Here is a 17,200-nt window from a genome sequence, read left to right on the forward strand (position 1 = left end):
ACACACACACACACACACACACACACACACACACACACACACACACACATATTCCCTGAGCAGCTTGCAGCCTCAGGGAGCCACCCGCACCCCCGTCATCTTCCATATGGCCTTGCATCTTGAGGCTGTGGGGACCTAATATCAGTTTCCATCACTGCTACCCAAGTGTTAACACTGTCATTTCAACTTTCTACTAGATACTGGGCACACGAGGACACAGGCTTCTTACCTCTATAGGCCTACAGGTGATGTATGAATCCAAATACCATTCATCAGCTAAATTTGGCTGTTTCAGTGTTTGTGTGTAAGTGTATCTTCATATGGACACACCCGCATGTTGATGTGAGCTCCGTGGGCCAACAGCAGCTCCTGGCACAGCGCCCCCTGGCGTGAGGAGGAGGCAAAGTGGAGAGGAGAAAACCCCCTCTCATTCACCTGAAGCAAGGTACCAAAGAAAACGATTAAACACGCACAATCACCACGCGCATACTATCTCACACAAGGGGACACACACACACACCTGGTTGACGTTGGCCCCCGCCTCGATGAGCTCACTGACCACCACATCCTGTCCATTGTAACAGGCCAAATGGAGCGGCGTGTTGCCATAGCCGTTCACCTCGTTGACCTATGCAAGGTGAGAAGTACTTTTATTGTCTTGTCCATTTAAAATAGCTTGTATATCTACGGTTAAAGACTTAGCCGGGTCAAAGGGTTATGGCACAGTATATACTGCACGTGCATGCTCATATGTGTGTGTCTGTACTGACGTGGACCCCCAGGCCTAGCAGGTAGTGCACTGTGCTGCTCATGCCACTGGAGGCGGCTGCATGGAGCGGAGTGTACGCTTTTTTGTCCTTACAGTCAACCTCTGCTCCACTGGCCACCAATAACTTCACCACCTCCAGGTGACCTGAAACAGAGGAGGGCCGAAAATGACATTTTAAAAAAAGGGAGGGAGAGAGAGAGGCTTTATCTAGTCCGATAAAAAGTACATTTGTATTCAAAACCATGCAATAAAAGAGTCTCACCCATGTAGGCTGCCCAGTGAATGGCTCTCCTGTCCTTCTTGTCAAATGCATTAATGTTGGCTCCTCTGGACAGCAGCAACTTCGCCATCTACCACACAAAAGCAAATCAACTAGATGCGGACATGGCATGCGAGTGTCCCTGTTTGTGTGTGTGTGTGTGTCTACAGGAGACCCACCTCTACGTGTCCGCTGAAGGCAGCGTGGTGCAGGGCAGTGCGTCCCGCCCGGTCAGACACATTGACGTTGCTGAGCAGCGGGACCAGAGCCTCGGCGCAGCGCACCGCCTTGTTGCTCGCTGCCACGTGGAGCGGCGTCTGCCAGTTCTTGTCCCGGGCGTTAACATCTGCACTGTGCTTCAGCAACACTGCCACTGCGTCCTGGGTGGACAGCGAGCATGAGTGTGGAAACAGAGGGTATTTTTAAGAATGCCTCAGTGTACTAACAAAGTACATGCCAATGTGTGGGTGCTTGTGAAAGTCTTTGCTATTCTTAGGGGGCTTTCATGCCGACAGTAGCACTGAGAAAGCAGCATTCCATAGCTGCTGAGGGACGTGGTTATCGTGGCATAATTAGTGGAGTCATCACAGCACACATTAGCACATGTGTTTGTGTAGTAGTGTGTTACCTCACTACAAGAGGCGACAGCTCGGTGAAGAGGAGTCAACCACTTGTTGTCTTTGGCATTAACTCTGGCTCCTGGAGGAGAGAAGGAGAGTGAGGGAGAGAGTGAGCGGACATCAGAGATATGGCAGCAATGGCAGACACAGCAAAGTCAAGCATGGTGGAATCATTAAAAGATACATTAAAAGGCCCAAGATATAGTAAACAAAAGCTTTAAGACAAGCTAATAGTTTAAAAGGCTTTTCACACTTTCACTTATGGGAAGGGGGTCTTGTGAGGCAACAGGGCCTGGAAGATATAGAACTCCTGTGATGCTCTCTGGCACCGCTTGGGGTTAAAATAGCCCTGAAGCTGCACCTGTTGCACGTTATTGCGAAACAGTGAACACAAATACACACACACACACACTTCCATACTACGCTTGTAACTATTGAGGGAACAGGAAAAAAGAAATGAGGAAAAGACAGTAGCTTTGAATAGTTAAGGAAAGCACGGCAGGATTTTTTATATTTTGACTCAAATCTTGTGTTTCTTCAAACAAAAACAACAAAACAAAAAAAAAATTTAAAAATAAATGTGTTTCCAAGTCTTGACCTGGTTGAAATCTTAAAATAAGGCAGACAAATACATGACTTTCATATACCTGGAAACAATTTACTGTTCAATGAAAACAAATCTAATCTAAAGTACTGACAGGTATTAGGAACAAAAAGCAGGATTACACGATTTGACTCGAGAATAAATTACTTGTCAACTTTGCAGTGCGAGAATGAAAAATGAATGAATGTTTAATTATGCAAAGGAATTATTAAACACTAGACACATTTAGGAGAGCTAATATGGATGCATAGATGGAAAAACAGGACCAGATGGACACTAACAGCCACTGTGGACGGATAAGTAAGCTTTCCACAAGAATTGATAAGAGAGGTTGGGCTGGGCCGCAGTGTTTACCTGAGAGGACGAGCAGCTCAATGATCTCAGCGTCTCCCAGGTAGGCTGCAGCATGCAAAGGCGTCCTCTTCTCATTGTCCTGACAGGAGATCCCAAAATACAGAAAAACACAAATTTAAGCATGTGCATCATTTCTCTTTTTCACACAAACAGAAGCCGTGGGACACATGCTCACGCATCATGATGGGGTGAAGGCATACATGGCCCCAAACAAAATCCATACACCTCACACTGTTTCAGACCACAAGAAACATGAGACTCCAGCCACAAGGAGAACAATGTCATGTGTTCACTTCAACTCTGCACTTCGCTCCATCACTTCAACACACCCTGCTGCACTCTCTCTCTCTCTCTCTGTGCAGTAGCGAGCAATGAACCTGGGCTTTAAAGAAATGTCATGTGACTGCAATAGTTTTCGGCCAGTGTTGCTGACTCCAAAAAACTCAGTGTGATGACCCCAGCACTATAGACCCGTTAAAGACGGACAGAGAGAAAAACAAAGACTGTGAAAAACAAATGAGGTGTAAACTGAGGAAATATAGTCAGAAAGACTGGGGACAGAGAGTGAAAGCGAAACGGAGAAAAAGGAAGAAGATATAGAAGATTATGTCCTCAAATGATAAGAGAGGGTCATGTGTCCGGCCCTGATTGACAGCTATATAGGACGGGGAAGCTGCCAGAAGGCACTCTGAGTCAGTCAATCGATCAACTGTCCTTGTTTTTGATCTGTCATTGTGTGTGTGTGTGTGACAGACGCTACAGTGTGAAAAGCAAATACACCGGGGTGTGGTCACAACAAAACCATTTATATTGGGAGAATGCAAGAGTGTGACCTATACCTGAATGTTGACATCCTCTTTCTTGAATACGAGGGAGCGAACTTCATCCGGGTCGACGTTGAAGATGGCTCTTAACAGAGACGGCTACGGAGACAAGGAGAAGACGAGGAGATGATGATGTACACGACTACAAGCTCCATTTGCAAGGCAGTCGTTTTCTATGCTGACAACGGTGTTATCAGTGTGAGTTATGAGACACTATGATCCTGAGCTGGGAGAGAGCCACAGGTTACACACGGCTGTATATCACTCATTTCTTTATGACAGTAAAGCAAACACTCATTTTTGTATCTGTGAGGAGTTACAGCTATGCCCTCTCACCACATGATGCGAGATCAGCTGTAAAAGGAGGACCATTTTAACAAGTTACACAAGATAAGCATGCGCTTGAAAATGAAAGACAGATCTCGGAACAGCTCTTTAAGACTATTTCGTTTATCTACATCTGTGTGTGTGTGTGTGTGTGTGTGTGTGTGTGTGTGTGTGTGTGTGTGTGTGTGTGTGGTTGTGTATGTATGTGAGAGCACGTGGTGCCTCATACTGAGTTGGATTTTGTAAACAGTGTTGCTCAGCAGGCATGACAACCTTCAAGAGAAGAGGATACATCCATTCAGATGAAAGGTTAAGTAAATCGGATTACTGGGTTTAAATACAGAATTGATGACGATTATAAATCAAGATGTATTTCTATTTATAATGACACTACACTCTCTTTACTTTTAATATCTGATCATTACAGCAGTTTCCTTGTTTTCAATATGTTTGGATAAGTAATTAAGATTGTAACGAGGAAATAAGACTGATAATGCACAATGTACTGTAAGCAGTGCTTTTCTTTGAGCTGCAACGTTTACAATGCACACACAAAATAAACAAACATAAGAACATTATTGATTCAAAGGAGGTCTGGAGAGGCTTGAAATTAAAAAGCCGCTCTAAATTACATTATAATGCCATTCCCTCCTTTGAGAGGATTGAATTCCCTCCTTAAAGTCTGTGGAAGTGTCATGAGTCTCACTGAACATTTTGTCACACACACAGCAAAGGGCTGCCAAGTTGCACCATTTAGTACTACATGAGTATCATGATGTGGGATCGTCTCTGTTTTCCCCCATCGCTCTCTCATTTCGTCCCAACTAAAAATAAGTGAGTCCGTCAGGCATGTCGGCGTCTGTCTCATGCCTACGACACCGATGACCACTGCAACTGTGTCGGAGAAGGTAGACAAATATGAAGAGAGCAAACCCTCGCTGGCTTTGCGCCTTCTCGGTGTAAGCTTGAAAGAGCAGCTTTCATATGACAAACAGACTTACGACCATGTTTCAATTCTAGACTTAGACTATAAAGGCCCGGGCCTTACTGATAATCTATACAAACCAGCAGTCATCTCACATGGCAGGCTATATCGGTGATTGTAGTCGGTGCTATATTTAGCACAGGATGACAAATGTTGGCAGTCATTGTGTTTTTATGCAATGGGACATGGAACTACGTACTTCAGCACAGGTTTAAACTTCATGCCGGGTATGACAAGAGCATTGGTCTGTTTAAAACCTCAATTCTGTCATTTGTCATTCATTCGACGAAAGAACCGAACAGAAGCAACCCCATCTCACCTTGTCCTCCTGAGCGGCAGCCCTTCGAGAGGCATGATGGGATCTGTGGCCTGGGGATGATTTGGGCCGGGGAGGTGGAGGTGAAGAGGAGGGCTCATCCTCCTCCACCTCCTCCAGCACCACGATACACACACGACTTGCCCGTTCTGACCGCATCAGGAACACTCACACACACACGCTCTCTCTCTCACACGCATACACACATGAATACACAGTGTTCCCTCTCACATACATGCGCAATTCAGGGGGACAAAGGTCAGCAACAAATCCCATAAACAAGAGCAATTTCCTCGTCAAAACAACGCTGCACATCTTCATGTAAAATCCAATGTGAGATCCAGCTGTGTCCTCTATCTGTCAGTGTCGCTTTGCTGCATGTCTCCTCTCTCCTCTCTAGCCAACACTCTCTGTGTGCAGCGGCAGCGCAGACAGCAGGGAATTCCTCTGCGTAATGGTGGCGGTAGGCGGCATGCGGCAGAATGAGCTTGGGCTGCCTAGCAGCGAGCAGGAAGCTACATATCCTCACTGCTGTGCTGCAGCCAGGAACACACACACACACACAGAGAGACCCTGTGATTAGCGTGGACGGGGGGGCCGCAGCAGCCAGTGTATGTGTGGGCATGCGTAGCTCGTTTCAGGCAGACTGCTGAAGCCAGCGCTTTCAAAAGAAGAGAGAGGGAGAGGGAGAGAGAAGGGGGAGGGGAGAGGGGGAGAGAGGGAGAAAGTGAATGGAAAAGAGGACAGAGAGCTAGAATAATTGTAGGTAGGTACCTAGACCACCATAACACAAAGAAACCTGAAGAGGAATGGGGCAAAGGACACTGAGGGTGCAAAAACTGATGACAGAAAGTTAACCTGGAAACAACTTGGCTTAAAAACACAGACTGTAAGGGGTTAGAGATTAAGAGGGGATGATATGTAGAAGAGAAGAAAAAGAATAAAATGACAAAGGAAGTGAGAAATACTCGCCTGAAGAAGAGTTAGGAACCTATTTTGATGCCTGATTATCAGGTCACTTGCTGGCCAGTGCCGGTCCACGAGTCCCCCGTGAGTTCATTTAAGTGTAATAACAAAAGTGTAGGTGGAGCGATGATGCTCCAGTGGAGAATGATGATGCAGCACTATTGATTCTTTATTGAGAGCCCTGCTACCTTCGGCAAAACCACGCCATGTTGTTTGTTGAGCGCTTCAACACTGACTGGATATCTGACTGTTTACTACTGTGTTGTGATTTGCTTTATGGATCCCGCGCTTGTACACTCAACACAGCTCTGTTCTTTGGTATTGTACATTAAAGTAACAGTATGAACTAAGCACCAATGGTCTCCTTATACTTCACTTCAGCTTGAGTCAATCTAGAAAGCTGTATCCCACGGAGCATGGTACAAACTAAACCATGTGCAGTACACGGTTGACTTGTTTTTAGAGTTTGCTAAATAAGGTTTTAGTGGTTTGCATCTTCGTAAAGTTGGTGCTAAAGTAGAAGTGGCCTTTCCTTTTAAATATGAGGGAATAAAAGAAAATGGAGACCAGATCGGTGTGTGTGTACTTGGGTGTGTGTGTGTTCCAGTATCCTCTTTGGTGTATTGGCATAGCTTCAAAAGTCCCCATCTCCTCATTATAAAACTGGAACAAACTGGCTTTGCCAGAGAATGTGAGGGTAGCTAACAAGACATGTCTGTGTCTGTGTGTGTGTGTGTGTGTGTGTGTGTGTGTGTCACACTCAGTCTCCTTCATATTCAACACAGATCCTAAAAAGAGCAATCTTGCCAAGCCACACAACCCCATTAACTCAGAGGGAGGGACGATGCGAGGGAGGGCGAATGAGAGAGAGCGATTCAGCTGGACGGAGCCGTTCTGCGGGGCCTACATTTTGAGTTTAATTGACTTAACATTTATAAACTGAAAATGAAACGCAGGCTAACAATCTTTCTGCTCCCTGAGTTTGACACTACAGATTTGCCTCAAGGGCACAAACAAAGAGTGATGTTTGGGAAGCAAAGTATAGAAACAAACAAGCGATGTTTTCTCTCTCCCTCTTGCATAGAACCGGGGATACGTTCAGGAACGTAGCCCAGAGATGTTTACAGAGAAGATTTGTTTCCATTTCCCCAAACAGAATATTGTCTTTGTGTGCACTGTGTGTGCACCGTGTGTATGTGTTGTAATCAGGAGCAAAGCAAGCATGTGGAATAGGCAGGATTTCTTTTTTTACGTACAGCACAGGGTGACCAACACAAACTGAGCATTCAAGCATTCAACAAAACCCGTAAAAAATCAATTTTGTGCTGAACTCAAATGTCTGCTCCATTAATGCTGAGCTGGTGGGACACTAGGAAAACATGCTGAAGGTGAAGCAACAACAACAGGATGCAGGCCCAACATCAGAAATACCCTCAAATAAAATTCAGAATACTTCTCCTGAGCTTTACTTCGTGTGAGAGACCCAACGTGACCGTCCAGATGTGGAATAGTATGCAGCTTGCACTGACCTCTGCTCTGACCCTGCGACAGTATGCAATGTGTGTAATATAATCACAGTCCAGAAACTCAAAGGCAAAGGTGTGTGTGTGTGTGTGTGTGCTGGGACACCTACTCACACAGACAGCAGCAGTGACGATGGTAACATCTTTATGTTTTAAGGCTTTGTTGTCCTGGTATTACATGTACTATATGGTATGCACAACACGACGTACTATCCATTAATGCTCTAATTAAAGAGAGGATGAGTCATTGACATGACATGGTTCTAAATTGATATGAGTTAGTATGCCAACATTCTCCCATTCATACAGACTTCTCATACACTGATGCAAGAGGCTGCCCTACAAGGAGTCAGCCAGCTCAGGATGTAAACTAGTGCTCATTCACAGACACACACACACACATAGCACAGCCTGGTTCAGTATCTTGGCCAAGGACACTACGACGCATCGACCGGAGGAGCCAGGGATCGACGACCTGCTTTACCTCTTGAGCCACAGCCGCCGCCGCAGTTGTTCTGTGTATACTGTGCATATTTTTAGTGTTACATTGTCCTTTAAGGCTCTTTGGCTAATAACCAACACTAACAGCGTATAGCTGATGTATGCATTGTGGACAAGTATACACAAACAAAACAACAAGGCGCCCCCCTGTGCTTGACCTAGTGCTTTCATTGATTGTGTGTTCTTAAATGCCTACACCATCTCTTCAGGCAGCACCATAGTGTGGTGAGGACACTCTGCATGCAAGGTACAGGATGCCCTCTAGAGGATGAACAGAAGCCAAAAAGGGAGACTCACTCCTGTCGCTCTCAGTGGGACTATTTTTGTCCCTTAGTCCAGTTTTCTGTCAGCAAACACTACAGAAAACAATGGAGAATAGAGAGGGGGGATCTAATCACATACACTCTTCCGTTTTTTTGCTTGCCTGTCCGCGAAGACTGGTCAGACCGGGACAAAGCTGCACTATCATTGACCCACTTTGACTGAACTTCATATAGAGTTACAAAAACATTCTGAACCGAAATAATTTCTATTTCTAAGCACTTGTTTGCCATAATTTACTACAACGAGCGCAACTAACAGTTGTTTTATTCAATCATTATTTGATTATGATATTCATTAATAAATAATTTTGTGTAAAATGTAATAAATAACAACATATCACAAGTTACCAGAGCCCCAAGTAGCTTTAAGTGTTTGACTAACAGTCACAAAACATTTGCAATCACTACAACGATGTGAAAAGGAGCAAAATATCATGATTAAAAAGAAATACATGGTGCCTTTACTTGATCATGTGAATAACTACAAAAATAGCAAATTTCCTGATGATTGATATAGCAGCTATTTGAATAGTTTACCTAATGTATTACTGTTTAGGGGGGTAACCTAACAAAACAATGTTTTAATCCACAATTGTGTTCCTGATGCATGCATCCACTACAATGGCCAGTGCATAACTTCCTTTAGGATTTAAGCTTGTGGAAACCGTCTAATTCATGACCACAGCTGGAGAGTGTAGAACCAGCACCAGCTGCTATTTCAGTCTGACAGCCTTTCTTATCACCAGGAACACGTGACAGAGGGAGCTGAAAAACGACAGCTGACAAAGCAAACTCCCTGGGTAGAAAATCGGTAGTTAAATCGGAAATATGCTTTACAATTTAGCGGAGCACGCGTCACTAACTTTAATAACCTTATAATGGGGTGGTTTAATAATAATAACGCGGTGTCGTGCGTGAGTTCAAGTTGCAAACTAGCATTAGCAGAGGAGTTAGCCACCGTGATAACCTCCTAGCTATCAGCTGTGTCCACCAGTCCATCACCACTACAAACGGAAACAAACCGACACAATCGAAAACAAACGGCCGCGTTACCATGGCTTTTACATGAAAGTGAACTCAGTAAACGTAAAGCAACAGGTGACGTGAAGCTAGGCTCTTACGTTAACTGGTTACTTGCTAGCTAACAGTTACTAGTTAGCTTAGTTAGATGTCAGTCGACTTAACGTTAACTGGAAGAACGACAGCAAACCTAAAGCTTAACAAAGCCGTTTAAATGTGATTTACTAGACCAGTTTAAGTCATGAATACACGCTCACATTTGAGCTCAAATGAACCGTCAGTGTGACATGGTGGTGACTAAAGTTACACATAAACACACTCAAAACTACAGCAGTTTTACGTTAAATGTTCGCTGACGTTAGTTAGATACTGTTAACGTTACCTGGTCTTGTATCTTCAACACAGCCATGTTCTCCGTGTAAAAACCAAGAGGAGGCAGTAACGTTTACCGTAACTCTCCCGTGAGTTACGGTAAATTAACGGAGGGAAACTGAATGAGGAGCGACTCTCTGGAGCTTCCCTCCTCTTCCTTCCTGTCGTGTACAGACTCCAATGACAGTACGGGAGAGTTGGGACCAAAACTCAGCAACATTTACACTGATTATTTATTATATACTATTTTATATATTATAGCAATCAAAAAGGCATGTTCGTGTTATTTGAGATACATTTTCCGTTTTAATGTAAAATTGATAAAAGGTTTGTTATGCAAGTCTAAGAGCAACTAGTAGTTTCAAATACAGAGTTGGGATACTAATCATCACAGTATCGAGGCTACAGCCTATTAAAACTTATAGTTTTAATTTATTTATTATAGTAGCATTCCCTGAACTTGCATTTAAACCACTTTCATTATATGTAGGTCCTCCGGCTGAATCTATTGTGACAGCATCCGCCTGAAATCCTCACTTTCAAACTGATGATTTATGAGAAAACAAAAAAATACACAGGGAAGAAATCTAACTTCAAAGACTTTTTTTTATTCAAGTCCACAAAATAGTGTAAGAATACAGTTATATACAATAAACATGACTGAATTATCCCTCCCATATGTACACTACTGGACTGGTATCTCCCACTTAGCAGATAAGAATCCAATAATCACAGCACGTTTTGATGCATTTATGACATCTGTAGGATTTTGCCCATTTGTGGTTTTTAAGTTGATGACATGACATTTAGACCCTTAGGTCTGTGAAATCTCCTGTGCCGTTTCAGGCGATAATTACTAGAAAATTGTTTGCCACATATACCACATTTGTTCCTCAATGTGTGGCTTTGAATGTGCTGGACAAAACTCTCCATAGACTCTAAATGTTTCCCACAGATTCCACAAGTATGGATTTTATCCCCTGCATGTGTCAGCACGTGTGTCCTCAGTGTGTACATGTAATAGAAACTCTTTCCACATGCTTTACAACAATGAGGACCGCTGGGATTCTGACTGACAGATTGAGTTGATGTCTTTATATTTAAACCCACGGTGGGTAAAGAGTTTTTTCTTTTCACAAGCACTTTCTTCTTGATACCGAGTGCCTTTAGACGAGGTGTGGTGTGCTGAGACTCCCCAGCTGGCTGGCAAACTCCACCAACCCCACTGTCAGGCAGCGTTTCCAGAGGTTGATTTGAAGAGTTAGGAAGCACATGTCCCTCGCTGCTTTCCACACAGTTCATTTCGCTGAGGTCTTGAATGTAACTGCCTGCACAGACGATGCTGAATTCAGAGTCTTGAGCGAGATGTTCCTCCACACTCACTTGACTGTTACCTTTTGGTATTTGATCGCCTTTAATCTGCAGTTGCGTTGAGTTCTGCCACCCAGGATGACTCACTGGGGGAAAAGGGGGAAAACAAAATTTCAGTTGTTCACAAGTTTGTACACGCAGTGAAAGTGAGGTTAAGCATGCAAAGCTCTTCGACCAGACCTTGTCTGCAAATGTCCTGTTGTTCTTCTTTCACATGAAGCAGCAGTGAGGCCTGTTGGTCCTCCTGGTCCAGACTGCCAAGCTCCTGCTGAGACCAGGGTTCAGGACTCAGGGGAGCCTCCTCCTCAATGGCAGAGACAGAGGGCTGATCAATCTCTAAGAGAAAGGACAGAGCAATGTATTTTATTATATTGGTAGACTGCCAAATGTCAGTTTTTTTACAGTCAATACTTCATCAAACTATGTATTTATCAGCGTCTGTGAATGCAAATCTGTGGCTGTACCCCCCCTACAGCCCATTGACATTTTTCTTCATATTCTCACCGAAAAACAGAGTTTCTCAGAGTAAGAAAAAACAGTATCAGTGATTTTTTTTTTGTATTTAAAAAAAGCAAAACAACAAAAAGGCATCCAGATAAAAAAAATTTTTTAAAAAGCTCTATTTAATAGTAGAAAAGGTTGCATCATTCTGACACACCAAAAACACCGCTGTCGAAGTGAAGCCATGTATTTTCACAGCATCATTCCCAAATTGCAAAAGGTAATATTTATTTATGAACAGAGGGACATCAGACATTTTGTCAACTAACCTGTGTCTTGGCTTTGCTGCAGTATTGCAAAACCTGTAAAGTAAAAAGACAGGGTGGTCAATAACTACATCTAGTTAGTGAAAATAACTAAAATACGACCATTATGATTATCAGCGGTGGCACACAGCGTTTATCTGAAGCAGAACTTAAAAACATGCTTTTACAACAGAACAATAGAATGTTAAAGTAACAGCAAAATCGGGAGAATTCCAAGAAATTATACGTACCATGTTGTTTAGATATGTGCACCTCAAAGTTACATTTACGATAAATGATCTTTGTGCAATATGGGCAGTGCCAGTGACTTCTGCCCTGGATCAAGTCTGTGCATGTACATGGTACAACAAATTTATCTGAAAAGAGAAAAGATAGCGTACTTACTACATGCCAACACTTTAAATGACTTCAAAGAACATTGTTTTAGCATTTTATCAGCTAGCATACGACAAAGGTAATCCATTATAATGACAAAGTATCATCATGCTTTGATTTTAACGGTAATAAAACGTACCAGTGCCACCCTCAGTAAAATGGACAGCAAATAGATAATGTTTTCTCGTCAAATGTGTCTCAGTGGCTTGAATCCTCTTCAAGCAGTAGCGACAGTCATCACTGGCTGCAAACTTTAGAAAGTCTGTGCGTGAGGTGAAGGAGCACTGAGAGTCTGGAGAAAAAAATTTAAGATGTAATTCAAATACTTTACGAGATAGTATGGCATTTCATAGAATTACTAGAGTGATGACACACTTCAACAAAGGCCTCATACAGAATGACTGAAATGCCTTTTTCCCTTCCAGGGAGGAATAAAACAAATGACAGTATGAGCAAATCATCAGCGTCATTTCTTTAATGGAAAACCAGGTTGCACTTAACAGTAATATTATGTTACGTAATGACTGATGGGAGCGCATTACACTTGTGTGACTAATAGTTGTTACTGGTGTCCATGTTAGAAACACAACTTCAGTCACTCCTGGCTTTTTTTTTTTTTTTTTTTTTTTTTTTTTTAATAAATCGGCTTCACAGATGATTTTAATAGACAGATTTTACCGGAGAGGAGAATGTATTGTTAGACTTAAGTCCTACCACTGGAATTGCGGTTGGGGTCTCTGGCCTTGCCGGTGGGACTTGAATCTGATGCACCTGGACCAGCAGCAGCAGTAGTGGTACTTTTGGTGGGGTTAGCTGCTGAAGAGTAAAGAGAAGCACAAAATAAAAAAGGTATGTTATATCAAAGTAAGCCAGCATGCACACTACCAGGACTAGGGCTGTCCTCATCTTAAAAAAAAAATGATTAGTAGACTAAGACTCTCACGATTTTGGAGAAAGGGCAAGCTCAAAATGTGGCAGTGGCAGCTAGTAGGGGCACTTCCTGTGGCAAGCTCAGCTGCCGCGGCAAGTCGTGGCAGCTGCCACAACTTGCTACTATATATATATAAACCTGTACTTTTCCTCCTGTGGCATGGTAACGTGTCCTCTGACTGTCAGGAGGGGGGACATGATTATATATATTTAGGGTTTAATACAGCCCAAATGATGAGAGGCCTCATATCAATATCATATTTACAACTATGCTATCGGTCTATATTGTCCCTTCATTGACATGCACGTTTAATAGGTGCATATAATGACTATGCTAATGGCAAAGAGAGCGTGAAGAGAGTGTGAAAAATGACTGATTTGTATGCCACTGTACAGATCCCTGGAGCATGCGACACTTAAGCAGCTACCACCTTCATTGTTTAAGCTAACCTGAACTGGCGGTGCTAGCTGCATTGTTGTCTATAGCCAGCGTAATGTACCCTGTTGGACTCGCATACTGAATAATACATACTTTAACATTGTCCAGATGTACTTAATATAAACTTTAGCTCCATTTCTCTCGGTGTTAATTCACACAAACTGAGCTTTGCGAGTCGCTCTAGAATGAACCAACCTTCTTTCTGTCGTGATTTGGTTTTGAGGATGATGTCCAACAGAGACCGGTTGCGTTCGTTGTCTTCCTTCAACCGGGTAACCTTCACCTCGTAGTCCGTTATTGTTTTCTCAAGAGCACCGAATATTTCAGAAGCAGCAGCATGTAGCCGCTCGGAGACAAACAGTTTTAGCTCTTCCATTTGGCTCATCTTACCACCATTTGAAAAAACTCCTTATGTCCACCCCGGAACCACATGTGAACGAGCTGCAAACAGCGGAAGTAATAACAGTTTACCGTTTAATGATAGCGAAGTCTATCACGCAGCATGAAAATATATATTTATTGTAAGATGTATTTAAAAAAAGAAACATCTCACACTCATATTTGACTTTTTTTTTTTATTTAAAGAAGTTCATATTTTTGCAAGTGTTCAATTATCTGCTTCATTAGAAAAGATTATGAAATGATTGAGGTTGGCATTCAGTTTTCCATGACTTGTGTATTTCTAAAGGAATCTTCAGATCAAACAGTCTCAACATAGTTCCTAAACCGCAGCCATGGATAAGCTAAAACATCTTGCTAAACTGGTTATTGAAAAGAAATGTTTACATTTCATCCCTTGTGAGAACCAATACAGATGACAGTAACATTCATCTAAAAAGGAATTCACCATGGAGAGGAATCATTTTTTGAGGTTACAAGCACATTATTCACTCATTCAGCCGTCATCTAGGCCTGATGATGATGCATTAGATTTGATCTGGAAAATGTACGTTAATAATGGCAAAGCTGTCACAGTGCACACACTTGTCCTCAGACGGTTTTGGCGTCTTCCTGTGCTCCTGAGGGGATCTCAGAGTACTGTCCTTTGCATGAGGTGGAGGTGGAGTCGCATTTAAATCCATACGCACAGCAGTGCCGACCATCTGCACAACACTGGCCCTGAATCAGAACAAGTCTTGATGTTAGAAAAAAATACAGTATAGACTCGTAAATTACTGCAGTAAAGGTGAATTTCAAGGTTTACGGTCGAAACAAGAACATTTAATCTTTTGTCAGTTGCATCAGTTTGTGGTGCTTTTGATGTGCAATACACCCTCTATATTCCTGTTTGTCTAAGCACTTTTGTCAAATTGTTTTCCTTCAGATCACTGCACCGTTACTTCATGATGGCTTTAAAAATTGGCCAATCCATACCAGTTTGAAGGGACAGCAGTTCCATTTGCCTGTGGATGCTTTGCAGCAAGATGTCCCAGCTGAGCAGTAAAACCTGGGGTCACAGCGAATGGCTCCATCCGCAGTGTTGACATCACTGGCTTCTGCCAGAGCTGTCATTGGTGTCTGCAAAAGGTAAATACATACTGACCATTATACCCTGGCTATTAATATATTCAATCATTGACACATATTTATTTTCATATTAGTCAACAAGTCATCTATATTCTTTTAAATAATAGCTCTTTAAAGCAAATGTGATTGGTGCACAGAAGGACTGCCCACGTCAAACCAGTAAAACCAGTGTCTGAAAAGTGTGTGTTCATGAAGGACCCCATCATATAGATAGAGTAAGAAGGAGTTTGAGAACTTTCAATTAAAAACTTTGTGTGAATGGATGGATATACACCACATATGCAGTCAAAAGGCCCATTCGCAGTATGTCCTACCTCTTGCAAGCTGCTTTTTTCCTCTGAAGGCAGAATGAGAGAGGCAGGCACTGACGGCTTACTTTGGTCGGGGATGAAAGGATATCTCAGGCCTTGCCTCCTCACACAGTGCGTATAAGTGACGTCACAGTCGTAGCCCCAAGCACAACAGTGGTAGCCATCCCGACAACACCATCCCTGCAAGTTACAAGTCACAGGTTATTTATTATATGCACAACAACTACATGCCAAAAAAAGGGGTTGAAAGCTTTGACTATCACGTCAAAAGTAGACCACAGGAATTTCACGACAGTTGTTATTGCAAAAGACTCACAGGAGAGTACGGGCAACAGAACCAGACACCTGTTGGGTGTCTGCAGCAGGTAGTGCCATCAGGACAAGCGTAATAGTTGTCACAATGAACAATTGAGCTCTTTATTTGGTCCGGCACTTGTTTGTTCACGGGCTCCTGAAGGGGAGAAACAGGTAGAACATGAGGGATTGGTTGCTCGGCAGCCTCCTTCTTCACCATGGGTATCATCATCCACGGCTTTCTCTCACACATCTGGGTAACCGCGTTACAATGATACCCTGAAGGGCAGCAGTGGGCCAAGTCAGAGCAACACACTGCCTAAAGACACACGGAGATTAAGGGTGTAATATTTGCAACAACAAAATGTTAACAACTTACAGGTCAAGTTACATTATATGGTGACAAGAGACTTACATTTGGATAGTGACAGCAGCTATACCCATTTTTAGTCAGACAGCAGGTGGTGGAATCAGAGCAGATATTCCCATCCGGACATGTGATGGCGCAGGAGGCACACACAAACACTCCCACTAACAACCACAGAGTTAACCTTAACATCTGCAAAAGAGTAGTAATATTTAGTTCATTTTAATCAGTTGAATATGATACTTTATGTGAGGTTTCAGGGAAAAAAAAAAACTTTTCACTTTATAAATCAGATTTTGTAACTTAACTGTGAAACTTCCCTAACTCTGTTCACTTGCTGTGACTTTCAGTTTCATTTTAGCCTGAACAACAATCTTCCTTTCACTCAAAACATCACTGAAAAGTACTAATAGGAGTTGTGACTGTTAATAAAGCACTCTACACAATTATGTCAAGACACAATTTGATACAGATTCATAGTTTTTATCACTTACCTTGCAAGTGAAGTGATTCAACAGCTTACTGCCCTTCGTCTCACACTTCCTCTCAACTGAACCACGGATGTAGTGATTTATATGGCAGATCAGAACCTCCCACTGAGCAAAAATCTGGAAGTCAAAGTTTATCACACCCTCTGTGTCCTTTAAACTGTCAAGATTAGGACAGTCGTTTTTCTGGAACTAGTTCACACCCATTGATCACTTTTTTTAAAGGGTTAGCGTTATTGTACGATACTGCAAACATACCCAAATACCACAATGATTAAACAGGGATGACTTCACGAGCTCACGTTGAACTTTGATACGACAACATTGTTCAACATCACAAGACCTGCCTGTAAAACCTCAAAGGTATTCGTGCGACATGGAATGGATTTTTTTACAAGTAGGTTGAACGTTTCAAACCGTAACAACCTTTACACTCACTCAGTGGGTGGAAGAGCAAGACAAGCAAGTTTTTACAAGTTGTTAACCAATGTTTTGCAGTTTGTGGCATAATGTAGTTAGGAAAAATGAGATAAGAACTGTACCAAGTACAATTTAGAGGCATATGTAC

General features: G+C 42.6%; 3 protein-coding genes across 9 annotated transcripts in view; all 3 read right to left on the reverse strand.

Moving 5' to 3' along the window:
* ankrd28a (ankyrin repeat domain 28a) overlaps positions 1 to 9,938 on the reverse strand; it is a 17,370-nt gene extending 7,432 nt beyond the window's left edge. For 2 of the 4 annotated variants that reach the window (XM_031853839.1, XM_031853838.1), the window contains exons 1-9: positions 9,774 to 9,938; positions 3,446 to 3,529; positions 2,607 to 2,685; positions 1,657 to 1,727; positions 1,208 to 1,408; positions 1,032 to 1,119; positions 771 to 913; positions 521 to 628; positions 331 to 435 (exon numbers count right to left, since the gene is read on the reverse strand). In XM_031853839.1, coding sequence (XP_031709699.1) covers positions 331 to 435; positions 521 to 628; positions 771 to 913; positions 1,032 to 1,119; positions 1,208 to 1,408; positions 1,657 to 1,727; positions 2,607 to 2,685; positions 3,446 to 3,529; positions 9,774 to 9,800 — 906 coding nt within the window. In that variant the 5' untranslated portion in view covers positions 9,801 to 9,938. The other 2 variants (XM_031853835.1, XM_031853837.1) reach the window with 2 other exon arrangements.
* A 413-nt stretch (positions 9,939 to 10,351) lies between these two features.
* On the reverse strand, positions 10,352 to 14,116 carry LOC116387023 (zinc finger protein 90-like). 3 transcript variants are annotated; one of them, XM_031853716.1, is made up of 7 exons: positions 13,841 to 14,116; positions 12,991 to 13,089; positions 12,416 to 12,568; positions 12,132 to 12,257; positions 11,905 to 11,937; positions 11,315 to 11,470; positions 10,352 to 11,220 (listed from the first exon to the last, which is right to left on the reverse strand). In XM_031853716.1, the coding sequence occupies exons 1-7, from the start codon at positions 14,028 to 14,030 to the stop codon at positions 10,550 to 10,552; spliced, it is 1,428 nt and encodes a 475-aa protein (XP_031709576.1). In that variant the 5' UTR covers positions 14,031 to 14,116; the 3' UTR covers positions 10,352 to 10,549. The 3 variants fall into 3 exon arrangements, with proteins under 3 accessions (XP_031709576.1, XP_031709575.1, XP_031709577.1); XM_031853715.1 differs by having other exon boundaries at positions 12,991 to 13,092; XM_031853717.1 differs by lacking the exon at positions 10,352 to 11,220 and having other exon boundaries at positions 11,239 to 11,470; positions 12,991 to 13,092.
* Positions 14,117 to 14,203: 87 nt separating this feature from the next.
* Positions 14,204 to 16,888, reverse strand: LOC116387025 (progranulin-like). Of its 2 annotated transcripts, none has more exons than XM_031853721.1 (6): positions 16,639 to 16,888; positions 16,193 to 16,336; positions 15,800 to 16,096; positions 15,487 to 15,663; positions 15,020 to 15,163; positions 14,204 to 14,764 (listed from the first exon to the last, which is right to left on the reverse strand). In XM_031853721.1, the coding sequence occupies exons 2-6, from the start codon at positions 16,334 to 16,336 to the stop codon at positions 14,636 to 14,638; spliced, it is 891 nt and encodes a 296-aa protein (XP_031709581.1). In that variant the 5' UTR covers positions 16,639 to 16,888; the 3' UTR covers positions 14,204 to 14,635. The 2 variants fall into 2 exon arrangements, with proteins under 2 accessions (XP_031709581.1, XP_031709582.1); XM_031853722.1 differs by having other exon boundaries at positions 15,800 to 15,934; positions 16,639 to 16,863.
* Positions 16,889 to 17,200: the final 312 nt, after the last annotated feature.

Source organism: Anarrhichthys ocellatus, unplaced genomic scaffold (genome assembly GCF_004355925.1).
Source record: "Anarrhichthys ocellatus isolate YVR2014 unplaced genomic scaffold, GSC_Weel_1.0 scaffold14, whole genome shotgun sequence".
Taxonomy (NCBI): Eukaryota; Metazoa; Chordata; class Actinopteri; order Perciformes; family Anarhichadidae; genus Anarrhichthys; species Anarrhichthys ocellatus.

What these genes read in the sequence shown, in the direction of transcription:
- LOC116387023 (XM_031853715.1), bottom strand. Translation starts at nt 14,030, where the DNA reads ATGAGCCAAATGGAAGAGCTAAAACTGTTTGTCTCCGAGCGGCTACAT. An exon ending in GCACATATCTAAACAACATG is followed by an intron (nt 11,938 to 12,131) that starts GTACGTATAATT and finishes TTTACTTTACAG; the next exon opens with GTTTTGCAATACTGCAGCAA. An exon ending in ACAGGACATTTGCAGACAAG is followed by an intron (nt 11,221 to 11,314) that starts GTCTGGTCGAAG and finishes CTTTTCCCCCAG; the next exon opens with TGAGTCATCCTGGGTGGCAG.
- LOC116387025 (XM_031853721.1), bottom strand. Translation starts at nt 16,336, where the DNA reads ATGTTAAGGTTAACTCTGTGGTTGTTAGTGGGAGTGTTTGTGTGTGCC. An exon ending in TCTGTTGCCCGTACTCTCCT is followed by an intron (nt 15,664 to 15,799) that starts GTGAGTCTTTTG and finishes TGTAACTTGCAG; the next exon opens with GGATGGTGTTGTCGGGATGG. An exon ending in AAAAAAGCAGCTTGCAAGAG is followed by an intron (nt 15,164 to 15,486) that starts GTAGGACATACT and finishes TACCTTTTGCAG; the next exon opens with ACACCAATGACAGCTCTGGC.